The following is a 21,401-nucleotide window of genomic DNA, read 5'->3' on the forward strand; positions in this document are numbered from 1 at the left end:
CAGTCCTCAAACCGTGGTCGACTACATGGGAGTCCAGTGACAGCCATTACGCTAACTGCTGGTCCCTCAACTCCCTTATTTATTTATTTTTTTTTGGAGAGGTTTTTGCTATAGGGCACGTGCACTCGCCAGACAGACAGAGACAGAGAGACAGAAAGCGAGAAATCACCCCTTAGAAGGGATGGCCACGCTGCAATCCCTTCTCCTCCATTCTCCTCTTGGGATCTTGGGCATGCATGCACACGCGCCCGGCGTGAGTTTAAGCCACTGGGTCCGGGACTTGAACCACGGTTGACTATGTGGGAGTACAGCAACATAGCCATTACGCAAACTGCTGGTCCCTCAACTCCCTTATTTTAACTGTGCATTTCTGATTTAATCTTGACTGGGGTAATTAGGGTCTATCTTCCTTGTCTATTTTCCACGGAATTTGCCAGGGAAAGGACTTGCAATACTTGATGGCCTGTTGTTGCAGGGTGCCAGAGCTGATAGTGTGTGTATGCATATAGGCCTGCACACATGTATTTGATATGTATGTCCAAATATGTTGTGTACATATATAGATAGATACATACATTCAGAAGCATGTCTATATGAACTTGGATGACTAGGTGTTTTAGTCCATTTTTCTGTTGCTAAAACTGAATACCACAGTTTTATGGGTAACATAAAAAACAGAAATTGGGCTGGCCCGATAGTGCCGTGGTTAAGCACTGTACAGAGGGACCTGGATTCCACATGGCTGAGCTGACCGGAGTTTGAGTCCCAGCACCAGCAGCTTGAGAGACATACTGGACTTGTGCAAGGGTGCCCAGATCCTGACTGTATGGGCATGTACACTCTTCACGTGTCCAGTGTGTAAGGTATGAAAGGAATGCCGTGTGACCAGGTCCCGCTAGGCGGTGGTTTCTCCCTCCTTCTTTCTCATGCATACACACATACCCTCTGACATTTAGAAAAACATTAAAAAGAAGGTAATTTAGGAACCAGCAGTTAGCGTAATGGCTATGTCGCTGGATTCCCACGTAGTCGACTGCGGTTTGTGTCCCGGACCCGGTGGCTTAAAACTCACGCCGGGCGCGTGTGCGTGCGTGCCCAAGATCCCGAGAGGAGAATGGAGGAGAAGGGATTGCGGTGTGACCATCCCCCCTGGGGGGTGATTTCTCGCTTTCTGTCTCTATGTCTCTCTCTGTCTGGCAAGCGTACGCGCCCTACAGTGAAAATCTCTAAAAAAAAAAAATAAAAAAAAAAGAAGGTAATTTAGTTAATAGTTGTAGAGCCTTGAAGTCAAGAGGCTGCATCTGGTGAGGGTCATCTTGCTGATGGGGACTCTCTTGAGGGTACGCAGAGTGTTACATGGTGAGAAGTCAAGAGCTTGCACATAATTTTGTCTCTCTTTTTAAAAAAATTTGCCAGATGATGCATATGCTTGTTGGAGAGAGATGGATAGGCAGAAATGAGAAAGTACCCCATGAGGCATGGTCATGCTGCAATCTCTTCTCCATTTCTCCCCCCTTTATGTGTTTAGGACATTCACACACATGTGCTGGTGTGTGCCTCAAATCTCCATTCTGGTCCTTAAACCACACAATTGGCCATGTGGGATCTAGCTGCCTTAGCCACCACACCCTGTTCTTCTCTTCTTATGAAGTGACCAGTATTCAATCATGGGACCCCACCTGGTGACATTATCAAACACTAATCATCTCCCAAAGACCCCACCTTCCAACACCATTGTTGTTTTGAGCTTCCTTTCTCTCTCTTTTTCTTTTTTAGCTGTAGGGTGTGTGTGCTTGCTAGAGACACAGAGAGACAGAAAGCAAGAAATCACCCATCAAGAGGGATGGTCATACCACAATCCCTTCTCCATTCTCCTCTTAGGATCTTGGGTACACATGCACATACATCCAGTGTGATTTCCACCACCAGGTCTCAAACTCGAACCATGGTTGTTCATGTGTGAATCCAGTGACATTACTACTACATCACTTACTGGCCCCAAGTTTCCACTCTCTTAATACTGTCACAACAGTTACCAAATTTCAAAACTTGACTGTTGGAGGGACACATTAAACCCACATCACTAGGAGATGGGAGAACTACCCTGTTTTCTTTTGTAGGCCATGGGTGAACTGATTGCTTCTTTGTGGCAAAGTAGTCTTTTCTTCTGGGGGAAAAAAAAATCTACATGCTCATTATATAAATACAGAGCAAGTTTTCATTCCCTTATTATAATTATTATTTTAAAGACAGGAGGTAACACTATGAAGGTAGATGTTTTTAAACAATTGTTTTCCACTCTTTTCCTGCTTCCATGTAGCTGAGAGAGGACACACTCCTGTGGAGGACTCCTTTTAATAGTTTCTCTAGAGAGCGGGGAGGATAAATCAGATTCCCTTGGAATGCTGAGGTGAAGCAATCCCAGAGGTGGTTCTTGGAGAAGCTTAACTCAGACGTAGTTTCAATGTACTTTTATCTTGTTTAAGATTAAACAGCCTTGACTTTTAGAAACTTACTTATGCTGGAGTATTGTATTTTGGTGTGATTTTCTTGTAGGAATCCCAGGGCAAGACGACATCCCCAGTGGTGGGAGTGGTATTTTCTGAAGGAAGTTTAGATTCCACAGTTGATTTACCAGCTACTATGGCTTGCTGGCCCTCCTCACTGCCTCTGGTATTCACCTGGAAAGTCTTGAATTACTGTTAAATTCAGCTCTGCCTTTGTACCCAAAGCTCCTAAATGGGTTTGGAGAAAACCACCTCAATATACTGACTAAATTTAAATTATTTACCATCAGTTTTAATTAGGTGATGATCAATCTGTAATCCTAGTCCCCCAAGTGTTTTCTCTTGTATCTTCCAAAGCAGTTATTTCATGTCTTAGCCTTCTAACTGCCGACACTTTATTACTCTTTCATAGTTTGTTGTTGACGTGACTATGTATTTACCACTAGAAAGGAATGTTCTTAAGCTAACGTTATTACTACTATATCTACGTGAATCTGAACTTCCACTATTTGCCTTCTTTCCTTTTGCTTAGAGAAAGTAGCTCTGCCCCAATTAAAGGTCACCTGAGCTCTGTGTCCCATCCTCTTCTCATTCCTAAAGACTTTGCTCTTTGGGACCAGCAGGTGGTGTAGTGGTTAAGGTGTTGGACTCTCACGTGGTCGACTGTAGTTCAAATTCCAGGCCCAGTGGCTTGAAATTTACACCAGGCAAGTGTGTGTGCATGCCCAAAATCCTCATGGGAGGATGGAGGAGAAGGGGTTATTATCATGGCCACCCCGTGGGGGTGATTTCTCACTTTCTGTCTCTGTTTCTGTCTCTGTTTCTCTGGCGAGCACATGCACCCTATGCACCCTATAGCAAAAATCTCTTAAAAAACCTTCACTCCTGCAGTTATTCTCATTATCTCCTGCATCACCAATTTTCTTCCCTCTACTGGTTATTCTAGATAGCCCTTAAATGTACTTCATTAAAGTGTATCTTTCAATGATTTCAAAATAAAACTTCTTGACACCATAGTCCCCCAGCGGCTGCCCATTTCTCGACTTTTTTTCTCATTTGAACTTGGTTAATAAACTACTGTCCTCATTTTCTCACTTGCCTGTCTCTTCCTGAGCTATCCCAACGAGCTCTCTCATCGGTAAGATCACAGTGACCTCATTTCCAAACCTAGAGTCACCGCTCTGTCCTCACTTTGCTTGACTGTTAGTAGCATGTGGAGTATTTTCTCTTCACTTTGGGGACATCCCTCACCTACCTTTCTTCCTACCTCATTCACTTGTCTTCTCATTCTCCTTTCCTCTTCTCTCTCTCTCTCTTTTTTTTTTTTAGAGGTTTTTGCTCTCTAAAAATAGGGTGCGTGCGCTCGCCAGAGAGAGAGAGATAGAAAGCGAGAAATCACCCCCCAGGGGGGATGGCCTTGCCGCAATCCCCTCTCCTCCATTCTCCACTCGGGATCTTGGGCACACACGCACACACACCTGGCGTGAGTTTAAGCCACCGGGTCCGGGATGTGAACCACGGTCGACTACATGGAAGTCCAGTGACATAGCCATTACGCTAACTGCTGGTCCCATCCTCTTCTCTTAAACTCCAAATTTTATTATAATTTGTCTCAGGGCTTGACCCCAATGCTCATTATCTCTAGCTACATTCTCTCCATAGCTGCTCTTTTCCAGCACCATAGGTTTAAATATCATCTATCTTCTATAGATCCCAAATATTTATCTCAATGAAGAACTCCTTAGGGAGTTCTAAACCTGTGTTTTCTCAACAGTCTACTTGCCCCCTCAAACCCGTTCATCGTTGTTTTTTATAAGTTTTGATATACGGTGTGCCACTACCAGAGAGAGAGAGAGAGAGAGAGAGAGAGAGAGATACAGAGAGAAAGGAGAGAGAGAGGGAAAGTGCAAAAATCCCTCCCTGGGGATATGGGCACACTGAAATCCTTTCTCCTCCATTTTCCTCTTGGGGTTTTGGGCATACACGACCAGCATGTTTTCTGGCCTGTGTGTCTGGAACTTAAACTCTGAAGTCACCATGAGAAATTAAGCCTTCTTAATCACCACACCATCGACTGGCCCCAAATCTGTTCATCTTCAATCTTTCTTTCCCCATCAAAATTCAAGGCCAAAATCTAGGTGTTTTCCTGAAGTACTCCTTTTCCTTCATTTTCACTTCCAGTATATGGACAAACATCATTGTTACCTGCTAAATGATTCTCCAATCCACCCATATTTCTCAACTTCACAATTCCCATTCTAATCCTATCCTGAATTCTTTAATAGATTCTGTACTTCATTGGTTCCCCTATAGTCCATCTCCCACCTGGTAAACAGAGTGATTCTTAAGAGCATAAATCTGACCAAGCTATTCCTTCACTTAAAGCCTTCAGTAATTTTTCTTTGTACTTGGAATAAATTCCAAACGTTTTGCCACAGTCCACAAAATTGGACACAACCTGCCACCTACCAACCCTTCCAATCTCATCTAGTGCCATCTTTCTCCTCTTCCTTCCCCAATGCATCATCCAACTATCAACAGCTTCCCCTGGTTCCTTGAACACACCAAATTCATTCCTGGCTTCTGGCCTTCCACTTACTGTTCACTTTCTCCGGAACATTTAACTACCATATCTTCACATGACCGACTGTCTTGTCATTCAGGACTCAGCTCAAATGTCAACTCAATTCAAATGATTATCCATTGTAAAATAGCCTGAGTTAGTGTGCGGCATGACCATCCCCCCTGGGGGGTGATTTCTTGCTTTCTGTCTCTATGTCTCTCTCTGTCTGTCTGGCGAGCGCACGCGCCCTACAGTGAAAATCTCTCCAAAAAAAAAAAATGATTATCCATTGTAAAATAGCCTGAGCAGGCATAATTACATTATTCTATTTAATTTCCTTTATAGCATTCATTGCTCTCTGAAGTTCTCTCATTTGTTTATTTACTAGCTTATTGTTTGCCCCTCTGTACCTCCACCATTCATATTCTCCCATGTACTTATTTATACACGCAGACATGTAAGGTCTGTGACAGTGGGGACCTTGCTTGTCTTGTTCATTCCTGAATAAGTGCATGGCACTTAGTAGAAGCTCAATAAATATTTGGTGAAATGCAAATGAAGGTAAAAAGAGTCAATATTCCTATTGTCAATCATGCTATGAAGAAGCAGATGCTGAGCTGAGGAACGGCCCCTCATAAAGGGAGTGCTATGATGGGTGTGAAGGGAAAAGCATCTTTCACAAAGTCCTTAAGGTTGTGTTTTAGATCTTAAGTTCATGGATCCCAAAGCTCAATTCTCTTTTCCAGGGGTCTGTTTCTGTCACGTGTAGGTAGGTTGGTGGAAAGAGATTTGCTTCTGCATCCCAAAGTTCAATTCTCTTTTCCAGGGGTGGGGGGCAGTCTGTTTCTGTCACGTGTAGGTAGGTTGGTGGAAAGAGATTTGCTTCTGCTACTGCAGCATCTTGGAGCTAGACAGAGAGACAGGCCGGAGAGCCCTCAAGGATGGTCACAGGCCTGTGAGCTCTAGTTAGTCTTAAGTTATTGCTGTGCTTCATTTCCCACCGTCATCCCTGTCACAGGGTTTTCAGGGAAACTTTATTAAAAGTAGCAGCTTAGTCTTAACATGGAATTAACATGGAAGTCTCTGCAACCTGAGGAGTGGTAAAGGGGAGGGATTCTGCATCTCTCAGATGTAGAGGTGGTTGGGGAAGGCTTAAGGAGTAGTCCAGGGCCAGAGGAAACTGGCCAGAGGTCAATGCAGTAGCATAGACTTCACTAACTTTGAGGAGAAACATCTGAAAGGGAGATAAGGTTTAGCTTTCATATGGGTAAGGATTTGATGCATCAGAATGCAGGCTATTAATGGAAATGCAACCTCTTTTGTACCCACGAACTGGTGAAGCCTGGGAGAGGTGTATGACAGTTATAAGACTTTCTCTTGGCTATCAATGGAAGTCAGAAGGCAGCAGACATGTGTAGCTTCTTTAGTGAATTTTGTTCAAAGCACAAATTAGGCAAGGCCTAAGCAAATAACTGGATAGGATCATTTAGGAAGGAGCAAGGACACTGTCATTGAGAGTTCTGTTCTGGTGTGACTTTTTGGCTTCAAATCCCCACTTGATCATTTCTCATGGGGATGTTGGCAGTTATTTGGGATTCATTTACGTGCTTCACGAGGTTTACTGATGCCACCTAGTAGGGCTGATGTGGGCATTAAATGAGATAATCCATGGAGAGCATTTAGTCAGCATTGGGTTCATAGGATACATCACACATATTTGCTAGTGTTCTCTGATCTATGATTAAGTGCCTGGAGGAGCTATCAAAGAGAATTAAACAGGCTGTGAAGGGAGTTTTCCCACCGTGACCTGATGGCATGTCAGGACTCATCTATTTATCTGGAGAACACCAAACATGATTTCATATGCAGGAGAGACATTACCTTAATCACACCATTGGTTCTCCTGGGCTCTGACCACTGTAGCAGCAAAGCTCGGCCATTCTCCTTCTGTTCTACTGTGAAGTTGCTCAGTCCACTTGGGGAAGATTCTGAGGTCTGAATCACGGTCCACGGGCTTGACACTTCTCCTGCCTGGTTTGTGGCCACAATGCCAATGTGATAGGTTGTGAATGGTTCTAATCCAAACAGGTGGGCTTGGTGGCTAGTACCCTGTAAGAAAGGTAACAGGTGTAGTTTCTTTTAGAAATGGACAATAATTGCTGGAAGGCCACTCTCTGAACAGCATGGACAAAACATCATCAGTGGCAGCACAAATACTACAGCAAGGTTTGAATTACCATGAGGCAAGCACTAGGTGTTTTTCCATTTTTTTTAAAGCTGGTTTGTTTCTTCCATGAGAAAGAGAGAGAGTCAGAGAGACAAAGAGACAGACACCCTCCTAACCAGGTCCCCATACTGCAATCCACCCTCTGTCTCAGCTGGTCCAGATCACGGGCACTCATGTGTATACCCAGTGTGTTCAGGAAGGTTCTGAGATCTGAACCCAGGACCTTCCCATGTGGGTCCAGCTGTACAAGTGCTGGGCTGCTACCTGGCCCGGGTGTATTTTTCTTGTTCTTATTGATGCTCTGAATATATTACCACCTAATGTTGTCTGGTTTCATACAGTTACAAAGTGTGAACCAGATAGGATCCTTGCCTTTTCCAAGCTGGAAACCTCAATATTATGACATATGAATATTAAAAAAAAAAAATCTATGATGCCTTAGACCAGTGGTGCATGCAGCTCATGGTGAGAGTGAGTGATACTGAGGTGGATGTCACAGACTGAGATAATTGCCTGCCTGGGTAATCTGAAGGGTTTGGAGATTTAACTGGAACGATCTTAATATCCTAATCCCCAACACCATTTGTTTATACATACGATTCCATCTCCCAAAACTCCCTCTCTCATTCTCTTGGTATGTCTTTATTTCTTACAAATTCAATAAAACAGACAAACACAAGAAAACAATAAGAAGGCAACTGAACTATATATATGTCCTAAACAAAAATCCTTAGAGAAATCTACTATTAATATAAATGGCAAAATACTGTCATTTTTTAAAAGCATTGTTACTAAACTCTGAAACTTACCATTTACCTAAGGTTTGAGAACTTAGTCTTGATGTAAACAAAAGAAGAACAGGATAGCAGAATTAGCTTTTCCTTGCTTGGAGAGCAACCTGTAACATATTTTGCATAACTAAACTGGAACTAAAAATCCTCAGGCCCTAGGGTGCTCTTTCCACATCTGGGCTGGATGAATACATCTGTTTAAGGAAGGAGTTATGTCTGCAAGTAGACTGGTAATGTGTGCATAGGTAAATACACATACATAAAGTGGCATTTCCTGTTACGTACCATACCCATTAGATTTGAATAGTCATGAGGTTTTGACTAGGTTTGTCAGATATATTTATTTGTTTGTTTATTTATTTATTTATAAATTGCCATAATGCACATACGCTCACCAGAGAGACAAAGAGATAAAGCATACCCCAATCGGATGCGGTCAGGCTGCAATCCCTCTCATCCATATCTCCATCCTGTAGGGATTTGAGGCATGCATACACATACACCTCACATGCTTTTCAAGTTGTCAGGACTAGGATTTGAACCACAGCTGGCCAGGTGGGACCTGACTCCCTTACCCACTAGGCCATGGGGCCTGCCCAGATATTTTCAATTAATGATGTAGAGAACAGCTATGGTTTTTTCGATATTTTAATGTGATAGATAATTTTCAATTGTCTTTTTTTTTTTTTGCAGTCAAAGGAGGAAGGAGAGGGGATGGAAAATTTTCAATTGTCTTTTTTTTTTTTTTGGCAGTCAAAGGAGGAAGGAGAGAAAAAGTTATTATTTATTTATTTATTTTATTTTGCGAATTCTTTGCTATAGGGCATGTGCACTTGCCAGAAAGAGAGAGAGACAGAAAGACAGAAACTGAGAAATAACCCCCTAGAGGTGGATGGCCATGCTGTAATTCCCTTGCCTCCATTTTCCTCTTGGGATCTTGGGGCACACAGGCTCATGCACCCAGCATGAGTTTAAGCCACTGGGTCTGGGACTCGAACCTTGGCTGACCACGTGGGAATCCAGTGACATAGCCATTATGCCAACTGCTGGTCCTGAGAAAAAGTTATTTCTGAATGGAGAACATTTCCAAGAACAGAGGACACAAGTATGTGTAAGGAAATTCTCCTTAATTCAGGGATATCCAAATACTGTTTTGGAAAAAATATAAAACAGGGTGATAAAAGCAAACCAATCTGGTTCAACCATGGTGGTGCAAACAGTAAGATAGCATTGCACAAGACTAGGGGTGACATGAGAACACTGGGTTTGGTTCTCAGACCAACCTGAATAGCTGGGCATGGTGGCGTGTGCCTGTAGTCCTAGCTAAATGGGAGACTGAAGCAGGGGAATTGTGACATGTCAAAAATACTTGTTTTTTAGGACCAGAAGATGGCATAATGGTTACATTGCTGGACTTCCGCATTGTCAACTGTGGTTTGAGTCCTAGACTCAAACACAGCTTAAAACACACTAGGGGTGTGTGTGTGTGTGTGTGTGTGTGTGTGTGCGCATGCCCAATATCTCCAGAGGAGAATGGAGGAGAAGGGATTGTGGTGTGGTCATTTCCCTGGGGATGCGGGTAATTTCTTGTATTCTGTCTCTCTGTCTCTCTGGTGAGTGCATGTGTCCTATAGCAAAAATCTCTCTCAAAAAAACAAAACAACAAAAAAACCATTGCTCTATTTCTTTCTCTTTTCCCTCTAATTAAAAAAACAAAAACAATGGACCAGCGGATGGCATAATGGTTACATCGCTGAACTTCCACATAGTCGTACACGGTTTGAATCCTGGACCTGGTGGCTTAAACTCATGCCAGGCATGTGTGTGTGTACACCCAAAATCCCAAGAGGAGAATGGAGGAGAAGGGATTGAGGCATGGCCATCCTCCCTGGGGGGCGATTTCTCCCTTTCTGACTGTTTCTCTCTGTCTCTCCAGGGAGCACATGCACCCTGTAGCAAAAACCTCTCTTAAAACAAAAACAAAATCCAAACTGATTTATTTCCTAAACAAACTGATTAGACAAATCAAACTGTCATAGAAACAATTTTTGAACTTTTTTTTCTCACATTCTTGGTTACAAGTTTCAACTATGTTAATGTTTCTTATTATGAGTTAAACACAAGCAGAGAAAATACAATTTCCATTATGTATCAAAAACTTATAAAGTCAATTTTCCTATTTCAATAAGTCCCATTATAATATTACATGCTAACCTCTTGAATTCTTTTAATATTTAAACATTTGCTAAGTGAGCAGACTCTGAAACAAATTTTACAGAAATACTAATTTCTCTTTTTTAAAATATTAAAAGTTGGATCATAAATATTTAAAAACTTATTTCTCCACAACATTGAATTGGTCTTTTAGATAAATATAGCACAGAACTAGAATGACCATAATGAATATTAAATCTGAGGATGCTACAAGTCCCGATTACAAACATTCTTTTCTGATAAATGATTCCTTTTCTGTGGAAATAGGGCAAACATGAGCAAGATTAATAATGCAAAAAAGAATAATTCTTTGTTCGGAATATTCAGTAATAGGTGCCAAAAAAGCATAAGCTCCAAAGCAAATAGTAATCACCTCTAACAGATTATATATAAAAAAAGGAAGCTGTTGGGGGACATTTAGATAGAGCTTTTGTCATAAGAAACATGAAAAACATGTGGGCTATAAAGCAAAAACATATGTATATTGTCAATAGCAGCACCTGCTCAATGCCGGTTTATTTCAGAGCTGAGAATTCCATTCAGCCCCTAGATGGCAATACTGTCAAACACTTTTGGTAACATGAGTACTTAATGATTAACAACCGGCATTCAGTCATCCAACATACTCCAGGCAACCATTAAAAAAATAACAAAACTGATTTCATTATAGATTCTTTTAATAAACATTTATGGCTCAGATCCTTGAAAGCAGAAGTATTCAAAATGCCCTGGCCTCAAAACCTCCACCATCTAATGGAGAAATATGGCCTGTAGGTCTCAAGTTGAAGTTCATGCATGTCTGGCACAGAAAATACTGAGAGGTATATTTCTACAAAGGGTGATTACAGTACTTGTTTTGCTTAATCTGGTCTATATTTCTCTCTCTTTTTATTTTTGGAAAAAAAAATAAAAACAAGAAAGAATCACATATTCGAATGCAAAAGAGAATTTTTGTGTCACAAAGTTAGACTGACGAGAAGTTTTTGTATTACATTGTCATTTCCGAAGAGTTATAAAGAAACATCACACATGCGTGTGTGCACCCCTTAAGTAGACCTTATTGACAGCCATGCGTTTTAGCAATGTTCAGTCAAAGCTATATTAAAAAAAAAAAAAGGAAAGAAAAATTTCAAATGGTAGAATAAGTAGTTTATTTTTTGGTATTTTAGATAATTTTTATTATTCCCCCCGAACGAATTTCCAACATCAAAGTTCACTATTTTTTTTTTCCTAAGGAATTATTTAATTTATTTATTTAATTTATTTAATTTGACCAGAGAGGGATAGAGTCAGGACGGGTGGGGTGGGAAGAGTGAGAAAGCAAGTATCAAGGTCCTGGACTTAAGCTGTGGTCAGCCATGTGGGAGTTGAGTGGCCTTAACCACCATGCCACCTGACAGCGCCAAAAGTTCACTATTTAAAAACCCTACTGTAAAATCTGGATGTAGTTAACTCTGTGTCTTATTCAGTTGCTTGCCATTTTCTTCAAATTCAGAACATTGCTTACTACTGAGGCTCTTAAATACTTTGGATTCCATTCCTTTTCTTAACAGTGTAGGGTTCTGTCCTACTGATTAGGAACAGCCACCATTAAAGACTCCCTTCCTTTCGCTCCTTGCTTCAACTTTGTTTTTCTTCCTTCATCTTTCCCCCATCCCACCTTTCCCTCTAGCTCCCAGTCCCCTTCCTCTATAGAGATGATCTGAATTCAATACCCTTAATGTCCTTTTCACTGTCATTTTGCTCTTAAAAAAATCTTCTACCCTACTAATTCTATATCAAGTCATTTTCTTTATTATCCCAGAGTTTGAGGTGGCCATTTTGTACTTGCTTCCGGTCTTTGTTAATTCTACATCTGTATCATATTCAAAACTTTTTTTTTAAAAAAACACATATGCTGCTTTTGTTAGGGTAGCTGATGAAGACAATGACTTGCCAAAGGAAAACTGAAAGAAATATTGAGTTGTTGGAAAAGTCATGACGTATTTTCTATGCAAAAATGCCTCACGACTTTTCTGACGATGCAATATTTTATCAGGATAATCTGTTCACTACAATCTACTATTTCTGATGAGATTTAGTCACTCACTTTTTTTTCTTTTTTAAAACTTGTGTACATGAGGGTGCGAGTCTGGATCCGTATCTCATTTATTGAGACACAGAGAGAAGACTCTCTGGAAGACTCTGCCAGTTGAGGTTCTGTTGGCAACTTGAACTACATTTTAACCTCTCAACTCTGCGCCTGGGGCACATGAAACTATTGGAGTCTTCAGTGGTCTCACAATTCTACACCATCTCCTCTGATTATTTTTGATGACTTGAAGTGCCCTCAAAGGTGGCTATGAGGTCAATAGGTTTATGTAGGTTGAAAATGATCAAAAATTACCATTGATCTGTAGCTGTCAATAAAAGACTGCATGGGGATACTCCCTGCACAAATGTTTAAACTGCATAAAGCTACCGAACTTAGTCATCTTTGAGTCTATTGATCTGATGATCCAGCAGTTTCCAGAGCTTTCCCTCTGGTCTTTGTGGTGCATTTTCACTAAGCCCACTTACCTTAGCCCTTAGGAATCTTTTTACCTTACTCCCAGTAAGGAACCAAAACAGTGATGGATAGGCACTGCTGTGTTCATCAATGGAGTATTATGTGTGCTTATTACACTTCGGAATGGGTTAATCTTTCTGGTCACCATCACCATTAGTCGAAGCTCATGGGATTTCTTCTGCCTTTGGCTTTTAGTTATTATTCTTCCTTACCCTGGCTTCCTCATTCTCAAATGGATGAGTTTTGACTTGTGAACTTTGCTTCCTTAGTTACCATGAATATCAAGACCTAGAGAGTTAGTCCTATCCAACATTTGCCTTTTTGAGCATGAAGAGCTTAAGAGGCAACTATGGGGTCATTGGGAAATTCATGACACATTTTTTAATAGAAAAAGATAGAACAATATATCATGACTTTTCCAATGACTAAGAGATTTAAATACTTAAATACTTTTTGTATTCTTTAGTTGAAACACTCAGATACTTGATCATAAGTTATATTTCCATTGTCATAATGATAAATAAAGGGGTAGTTATAAAGAAGGCCAGTTTCTGGTTTAGATTACAAAGAAAACATAAGAAGATATTTAAGCTTTCATTTATCATTACCTAGAAGCTATGGCTTTGGATAGAGTGTATCTAATCAATTGGATGACATATACATTATAAGGCTGACAAATCAACACAAAATATTTTTCCAGATTTCTTTTTTTTTTTTTTGAGAGTTTTTTTTTGCTATAGGGTGTGTGCACTTGCCAGAAAGAGAGAGACAGAAAGTGAGAAATCACACTCCGGGTAGGGGGGAGATGGCCACACCGCAATCCCTTCTCCTCCATTCTCTTCTTGGGATCTTGGGCACACATGCACATGCGTCCAACATGAGTTTAAGCCATCAGGTCCAGGACTTGAACTGCAATCGACTACATGGGAGTCTAGTGACATAGCCATTAGGCTAACTGCTGGTCCTGTATTTTTCCAGATTTCTTAAAGTCTGATAATTTGAGGCATGAATTCTGTAGGGCTGTTTTTCCTTTCCATTTGTAAAGTTAACTTTTGGGTTGTCCAAAGTTTGATCAAGATATTTATCTTTTTCTTGGGGCTGGTAGGTGGCATGGTGACTAAGTATCTGGACTCTCACATGGCTGAAAACAGTTCAAGTTCCAGACCTGGTAGCTTGCTTTCTCACTTTCCCTTTCTCTCTCTCTCTCTCTGGTCAAACTAGAAATTAATGATAATAAAATTAAATAAATAATTCTAAAAAAAGATATTTCTCTAGTTCTTACTTTGAAAAAGTCAAGTCAGTCTTGATAAGGAAATGATGTCTTTTTTAATCCATTTGGCTAATATCAACCTTGAATACTTATTCATAATGAACTAAGCACGCAACTTCCAAGCCTGCACAATGTTAACATTGTCAGAAAACTTCCACTGATTTCACATGCAGACTTTCTTTACCAGTACCGCATCCATCTTCATATTTCTTTTTTTTAAATTTTAGGTTTTTGCTGCAGGGCATGTGTTCTTGCCAGAGAGAGAGAGAGAGACAGACAGACAGACAGAGACAAAGTGAGAAAGCACTTCCCAGTGGGGTTGACCATGCAGCAATCCTTTATCATCTTGGGGTTTTGGGTAGGCGCGTACACGTGCTCAGCATGATTTCTTTTTTTTTTTGAGAGTTTTCTGCTATAGGGCACGTGTGCTCGCCAGAAAGACAGAGAGAGACAGGGAGACAGAAAGCCAGAAATCACCCCTCAGGGGGGATGGCCATGCCACAATCCCTTCTCCTCCATACTCCTCTTGGGATCTTGGGCACGTGTGCAGTATGATTTTCAAGCCTCTGGTTCCAGTACTTGAACTTAGTCAGCCATGTGGGAGGCCCATGCCTTAACCACTATGCCATCTACTGGCCCCTCTGCCTTTGTATTTCTCAGCAAGGGAGACAAAGGAGACATATATTGATGACACTTGCATGTCTGCAGAATTGTTCCAGAATCAAATATCATGTCACAATAAAGGTAGAGCATGAACATGTGAATATGGATGTAAATGTAAACATAAAATTACAAAGTAAAATAATGAAATGAAGAGAAAAAGTCCTAGAAAGGCAGAGCAAAATGCCTTGGGTTAATGGTCTATTGTTTCATGTGGGTGAAGAGTATGAGCATGGTGGCCTCGCCATGTGGCATGACAGACCTGCCGAAATGGTCAGGGGGAACATGTAGCACTGTTGGTCAGCAGTTACCTCAATACTTCAAACATTTTGAGCATCTTGTATGTAAAAGACTCTATAAAGCAGCAGTAGAGGATATGAGAGGGATAACATAGGCTCACAAATCTTATGAGGACGTGATCTAAAGCCGATCAATAATGAATACAGATGCACACTGGTCAGACTGTGGCAATGCTATAACCCAGTGTCAGGGAAATCCTGAGGGGTTGCTTATAATTCAGAAGGAAGGAGGTGAGAATTTGGGGAAGACTTAGAGATGAATTTGAATAGATGAAAATAGGTGAGGGATTGGAAGAAAGAAGAGAAGGAAGAAAGAGCATGATACATTTGACATCAAGCTTAGAGCTGAAGTATGATAGGTGTAGGGGAACAGTGGGAAGTAAGGCTGAGAAGGGATTGGTGGCAGGATTGGAGAGGACTGAGAATGTCACCCGAAAGTGTTGGGACTACATTTGTTAGGAAACAAGAAGTAACACTAGGCAAAAAATATTCAGGAACTAATTATGTGTAAAGAGCCCTGCAATGCAATTTAAAAGATTAATAGAAGGACTTTTAATTTTGCCCTGTTGTGGTATGGATCATGGTCAGTGACCAATGAAATAAAAAAAATTCTCCAAGAATTAATAATTATTATTCAAATAATTAATACAGATTGTCATTTATACAAGGTAATAGGGGAGTACTTTCTGGGGAAAAAGATTTTTAAAAATCTTGAATGTTGTTTCAAAATTTGTAATTACTCTTTATACACAAGTGTTTCTCTTCACATCAGTGAGGATTATCGCGGGGGTTGGGGGTCAGCAGATGGCATAGCGGTTTCATTGTGGGACTCCTACGTGGCTGACCATGGTCAAGTCCAGGACCCAGTGAATTGAAACGCATGCCAAGCACATGTGTGTACGTGCCCAAGATCCCAGGAGGAGAATGGAGGAGAAGGGATTGTTTTGTGGCCATCCCCTCTGGGGAGTGGGTGCGGAGGGTAATTTCTCACTTTCTCTCTTACTGTCTCTCTCTTGCTCTTTGATGAGCACATGTACCCTAAGGCAAAAATCTCTTAAACGAAAATAAAGTGAGGATTATAACAACAAAACTGAATTAAAACCGATTACACTGTCCTCTGTCCCGACCCACTATCAGAATCACACGCACCTGAACTGTGTGTTTTTTTTTTTTGTTTCTGTTTTTATTTTTTTCCTGATCGTAGGGCATGTCCATGTGGTGGTACCATCTACAACCTTGCCCCAGTCCCTTGAGTGGGTCAAACAGCTAACAGGCACCCAGGTTGGTTGGGGATACCATTGACGACTGAGAAGGAGAACGAGGCCAGCTTGAAGTGCACACACTTGTTCCAGCATTCTTAGCTCCGGGTTCTAATGCTATAGAACTGAATTGGAAAGATTTTTAAGAAACTACAGATGAATATCATCTTTTCAGATAATTATGGTATGTGTAATTTTAATTGATTAGTCAGGAGCCATTTGTTAGAGTTTTCATGTGTTAGTGCTGGGTGTGCTTTGACGCCTTACCTTGGTGGTATCTGTTAAAAATATTTTGATCAACTGGACTGGGGAGAAATGTTCACATGTTGAAATGTTCACTTTGTAAGCTGAACAATGTGATTGAATGTATATATATATATAAAGGGATAACTTCAGAAAAAAAAAATAGAAGAGAACTTGAATACCTTATCTCCATTGGAAAAAGAAGAATGATGTGTGACAAGAGGGGGAAGGGTGGTATGTCCTTTCTTTTATTTCTCACTGGAGTCCCTTATTCATCTTCTAATGTTGGGGGTAAATACAAAAAAGAAGATTCAATTAGTGGACATTTACTTTATAGACAATTTGGCTGTATCAATTTAATCTAAAAGGAAATGTTTGAGTTTTTTTTTTTTTTCAAAGTTAATGATGATGCCTCAGTTACCATAAAAATATTGGGAGAAAAAGAATGGTTTTTAAATGGCTCATTTTTCAAAGGAGAAGAGGAAAAAAAATTAAATTCATGATAATTAAATTTTAAAGTGGCAAATCAGTCACACTAAATATTAAAAAGCAGTACTTCTGATCTATCAAAATTAAAAATGTGCATAGTGTGTGACCCAGCAATGCCACTCTGATGATCTATTTTATGAGAATACTAGCAAAATTATACTCAGATACATTTAAAAGAATTTTACTCTAGCCATGGTATTCTGTTTGTGATCCATGATTAAACACATATTTATTGAGGGCCTACTATGTACTAGGCCCCCTCTTAACTCCGATTATACAGCAGAAGGCAAGACAGACAAAGGTATCACCCTTCTGGGTTTATTAGGTCATTGGAAAAGTCATGACATATTTTTCCATGCAATACATTATAACGAGAAAAAAAGAGCTAAATAGAAGGAAAAAAGAGAGAGAGAGACAATTAGAAATTGGGGTAAGTTATGAAAGGAGTAAGTAGAGGGGCTGGCAGGTGGAGTGGTAGTTAAGGGCACTGGACTTCCACGTAGCTGACTGCAGTTCGAGTCCAAACCTGGTGACTTGCTTTCTCACTCTCTCTCACTCTGTCTCTCTCTGGTCAAATTAAAAATAAATAAGTAAATAAATAAAGTTAAATAAAATAATTCTTTAAAAAAAATAAAAGAAAGAAAGGAGTAAGGAGAGTGATGCACTATCCAGTGAACTAGTGTCTGGGCTTAGATGATGGGGAAGAGTAAGTGATATTTTTGGTTTAATAGGATGGATAAGCAAGGTCATTAAGGAAGTTACATTTAGGCAAGAATAGAGAAGAAGTAAGTCGTGAAGAATCAGGGGAGAACCTTTCAGGCAAAAGGAAGAGCAAGAAGAGAAGCTCTAAGTTGGGCACAAACTCATTTTGTAGACAGAAGTCAGCCGTGGTAGTATAGCAGCAGTGCAACACTCTATAAAGCAGGAAACCATATGGAGATCCAGGTTCTGTTCCTGTCAACATGTACTCACCAGGCACAAGTTCCTGTGATCCTGGATGGCTGAAAGACTGGATGGAAGGGGGTGTGCTGTGAGACTCTGTAGAGGATGCTTGTCTCTCTCCTTCCTTCTCTAATCTCTCTTTCATAAAAGAGACTTAAAAACAGGAAGAGATAGGGCCAGCAGGTGGTATAGTGGTTAAGGTGCTGGATCCTACATGGATGACTATGGTTCAAGTCCCAGATGGCTTGCTTTCTCATTCTCTCTCTCTTTCTTGTGAGTGCATGTGCTCTATAACAAATTAAAAAATAGCAATCATAATAAATAAAATTAAGTAAATAATTCTTTAAAAAAACAAGAAGAGAAATACAGAAAAAAAGGAGAAAAGAAAAGAGAAAGAAAGAGAGAACAGGAAGAAAGAAAAAAAAGGAAGAAAAAAAGGAAGGAACTAGTGTCACTGAGGCCCATGAGTGAGCAAAAACGGCATGAGATTAAGTTGAGATGATGGGCAAGAGTCAAATGGTGTCAATCTTATAAGCCAACATAAAAAGGTAGAATCTGACTTCAACTATTTTTTTTAAGAGAGAGTTTTTTTCTTGTTGTTGTTCTGTGCTTTTTTTTTTTTTTTTTTGCTATAGGACGTGTGTGCTCACTGGAGAGACAGAGGGAGATAGAGAGACAGAAAGTGAGAAATCACCCCCCACAGGGGATGGCTATGTCACAGTCTCTTCTCCTCCATTCTCTTCTCAGGATCTTGGGAACACATGCACACACACCTGGTGGGAGATTTAAACCATCCGGTCTGGGACTCAAACCTCAGTCGACTATGTGGGAGTCCAGCGACTAACCATTATCCCATATGCTGCTCTCAGCTGGTATGTTATAAGAGGGTCTGTGGAAGAGTTGGTAGGAAATTGTAGGTAGCCCCTAGGACCTGAGGATCAATAGCCAATAGGAAGCTAGGGTCCCAGTTATAGGCAAACAAGGAAAAGAACACTGCAAATGACCTGAACTAGCTTAAAATATTAGTATTTCCTGAGTCAAGCCTCCAGATGAAAATGCAGCCCAGAAGACATCTTGATTATAATCTTGTAGACCATAAACAAAGGACCCATAGGAAATGTGAGTTAAGAAATACTACTAAGTTAAGAAAAAGCTACTAAGTTTGTAGTAATTTGTTATGCAGCAGTAGGAAGCTAATACAACTTCTGCATCAAAAGGAAATCTGCATGATATTCCGAGGATGACGGCACAGAGGCAGCCATTATTCCTTAAAGTTTATTGATGTTAGATACAGAGATTATTCGAATAGATACAGAGTTTGTGAGTGAACTCCAGTTTAGCCTCCTTCTCTCTTGCTCTGATCTGTATCCTCTTTCCAACTGCTGACTCTGGCTTACAGTGGCCCAGGTCTACCTTCTACTGGTTGGTGTTGACCCTACCAAGATGGTAGCTCACAGAGGCATAGCTTTCCATAGACCTCACCACACACAGTCCCTTGAAGTCCCATTCAGGTGTTTGGTCATGCCTGGCTTCTTAGATTGGCTGCGTGGCAACTTCTTTTAATCTTATTTCTCCCCTCCCTGGATCTTCACTCTCCCAGCTCTTCCCATAATTACATAAATTCCAACGTCTATTATAAATCATCTATCCCCAAACCCATAGTGTTGTTTTTCTGACTTAAATGTGTCTGATGCACCCACCAAAGCTGGTATACTCATGGTTTTCCATTTTTTTCTATTGATCACAATTCCATTCTTCCCATGGTTGAGGCTAAAAACTATGGATTCATTCTCTCTTCTTCTCACATCTACATCTAATTTTAAGAAATAAAGTCTGGGGCCATGAGGTGGCAAAGTGATTAAGGTGTTGTACTCCCACATGGCTGACTACAATTCGAGTCTGGTGGCTTAAATCTCATGCTGGGTACATGTGTGTGCATGCCCAAAATCCTGAGAGGAGAATGGAGAAGAAAGAATTGCAGCATGGCCATAGCCCCTGGGAGGTAATTTCTCACTTTCTCTTTCTCTGTCTCTCTGGCGAGCTCACATGCCCTATAGCAAAAATCTCTCTCTAAAAACAAAGATCCTACCTATACCACTACCCTCCCGATCTGAGCCATTTTCTTCTACTTCCACTGCTACAATAGTCAAGTTTATAAAATTCTCCTATTTTTAACTTTGAGCTCTCAATATCCACACAACAGCCAAAGTGTCTTTTGAAATATAGGTCAGATTATGTCACTTCTGCACAAAACCCTTCAGTAGCTCTCTTTATCATTTATGGTTAAAAACCTGTTACCGTACCTGTTCTTCCTGTCTCTCATTTCCCTTCTGACATCTTCCCACCATGCTCACTCATGCAAACTGCATTTCAGCTACACTGGCCTTGATGTTCTTCAAACACACCAAACTCCTGCCCAGAGGTCTCTGTACTGGGTGTTTTCTCTGCCTCTTACCCCTTTATCCACAAGTTTGCATGGGTAACTTCAACTCCTCAATGATCTATTCATCTATAAAAATCACAACTCTCCCATTTTTAATTTCTCTCGTTTTGCTTTGTCAAACAGATTTTTAGAAAATTAATTAATTAATTAATTAATTATAACAGACAGAAACAGACAGAGAGAGGGAAAGTGAGAAAGCAAACTGCCAGGTCCAGGATTGAAACATGGTTAGTCATGTGGGAGTCCAGTGCCTTAACCACCACACCTCCTCTGGTCCCTGTTGAATACAGTTTTAAAATCTTTTATTTTTTTTTTTCCCAAAGCACTCATTACTTTGCAACATGCCATATAATATATTTATTTATTATGATTATTGCTTATTGACTGTCTCGCTTCACAGGAATATAAGCTTCACTGGGGCAGAGACTTGCATCTGTTCTGTTCTTTGCTACATCTCAACTGTCTTTAAGGGTGAGTCTAAGAAGGGAATCAAAGAATGTCCTAAGAAGAGAGTGTAGGCTGAGTAGAGCAGATGGCCCAGACCAGGGGCAGACACAAGATGAGGCTGAGCAGTGCAGCAGAGGAGGAGGCATCAGGGATGGAAGTTGAGACAAGGCTGGTAACATAGGAGGAAAGCTAGTAGAATGCGATCTCATGGAAACTGATGGAAGATGGTATTTCGTGAAAGGAGGTGTGGTTAGCAGTGTCAAATGAAACTGAGGCCCAGCTGGTGGTGCAGTGGTAACATCGCACTCTGGGAGGCCTGGCCCACACAGGCAGGTAGGGGTCAGCCTGCACACCATAGACACGTGCACAGGTTTATGATCCTGGCTGGCTAAGGCCAGAGTAGTTCACAGCATGAACACCCTGTTGGTGTGTCTGTCTGTCTCTCCTCAAGAGAGAAAAAAAAAATTTAAAGACTCATTTTTATTTAATTTTATTTATT

At 40.7% G+C, this 21,401-nt stretch overlaps 1 protein-coding gene across 1 annotated transcript in view; it reads right to left on the reverse strand.

Annotated features, from left to right (window-relative positions):
- Nucleotides 1-21,401, reverse strand: part of USH2A (usherin) — an 819,384-nt gene that overhangs the window by 65,097 nt on the left and 732,886 nt on the right. Inside the window, exon 61 of the mRNA XM_006155854.1 lies at nt 6,952-7,179. Coding sequence (XP_006155916.1) covers nt 6,952-7,179 — 228 coding nt within the window. The remainder of the gene's footprint in view (nt 1-6,951; nt 7,180-21,401) is intronic.

This window comes from Tupaia chinensis, unplaced genomic scaffold, assembly GCF_000334495.1.
Source record: "Tupaia chinensis unplaced genomic scaffold, TupChi_1.0 Scaffold000473_1, whole genome shotgun sequence".
Lineage (NCBI taxonomy): Eukaryota > Metazoa > Chordata > Mammalia > Scandentia > Tupaiidae > Tupaia > Tupaia belangeri.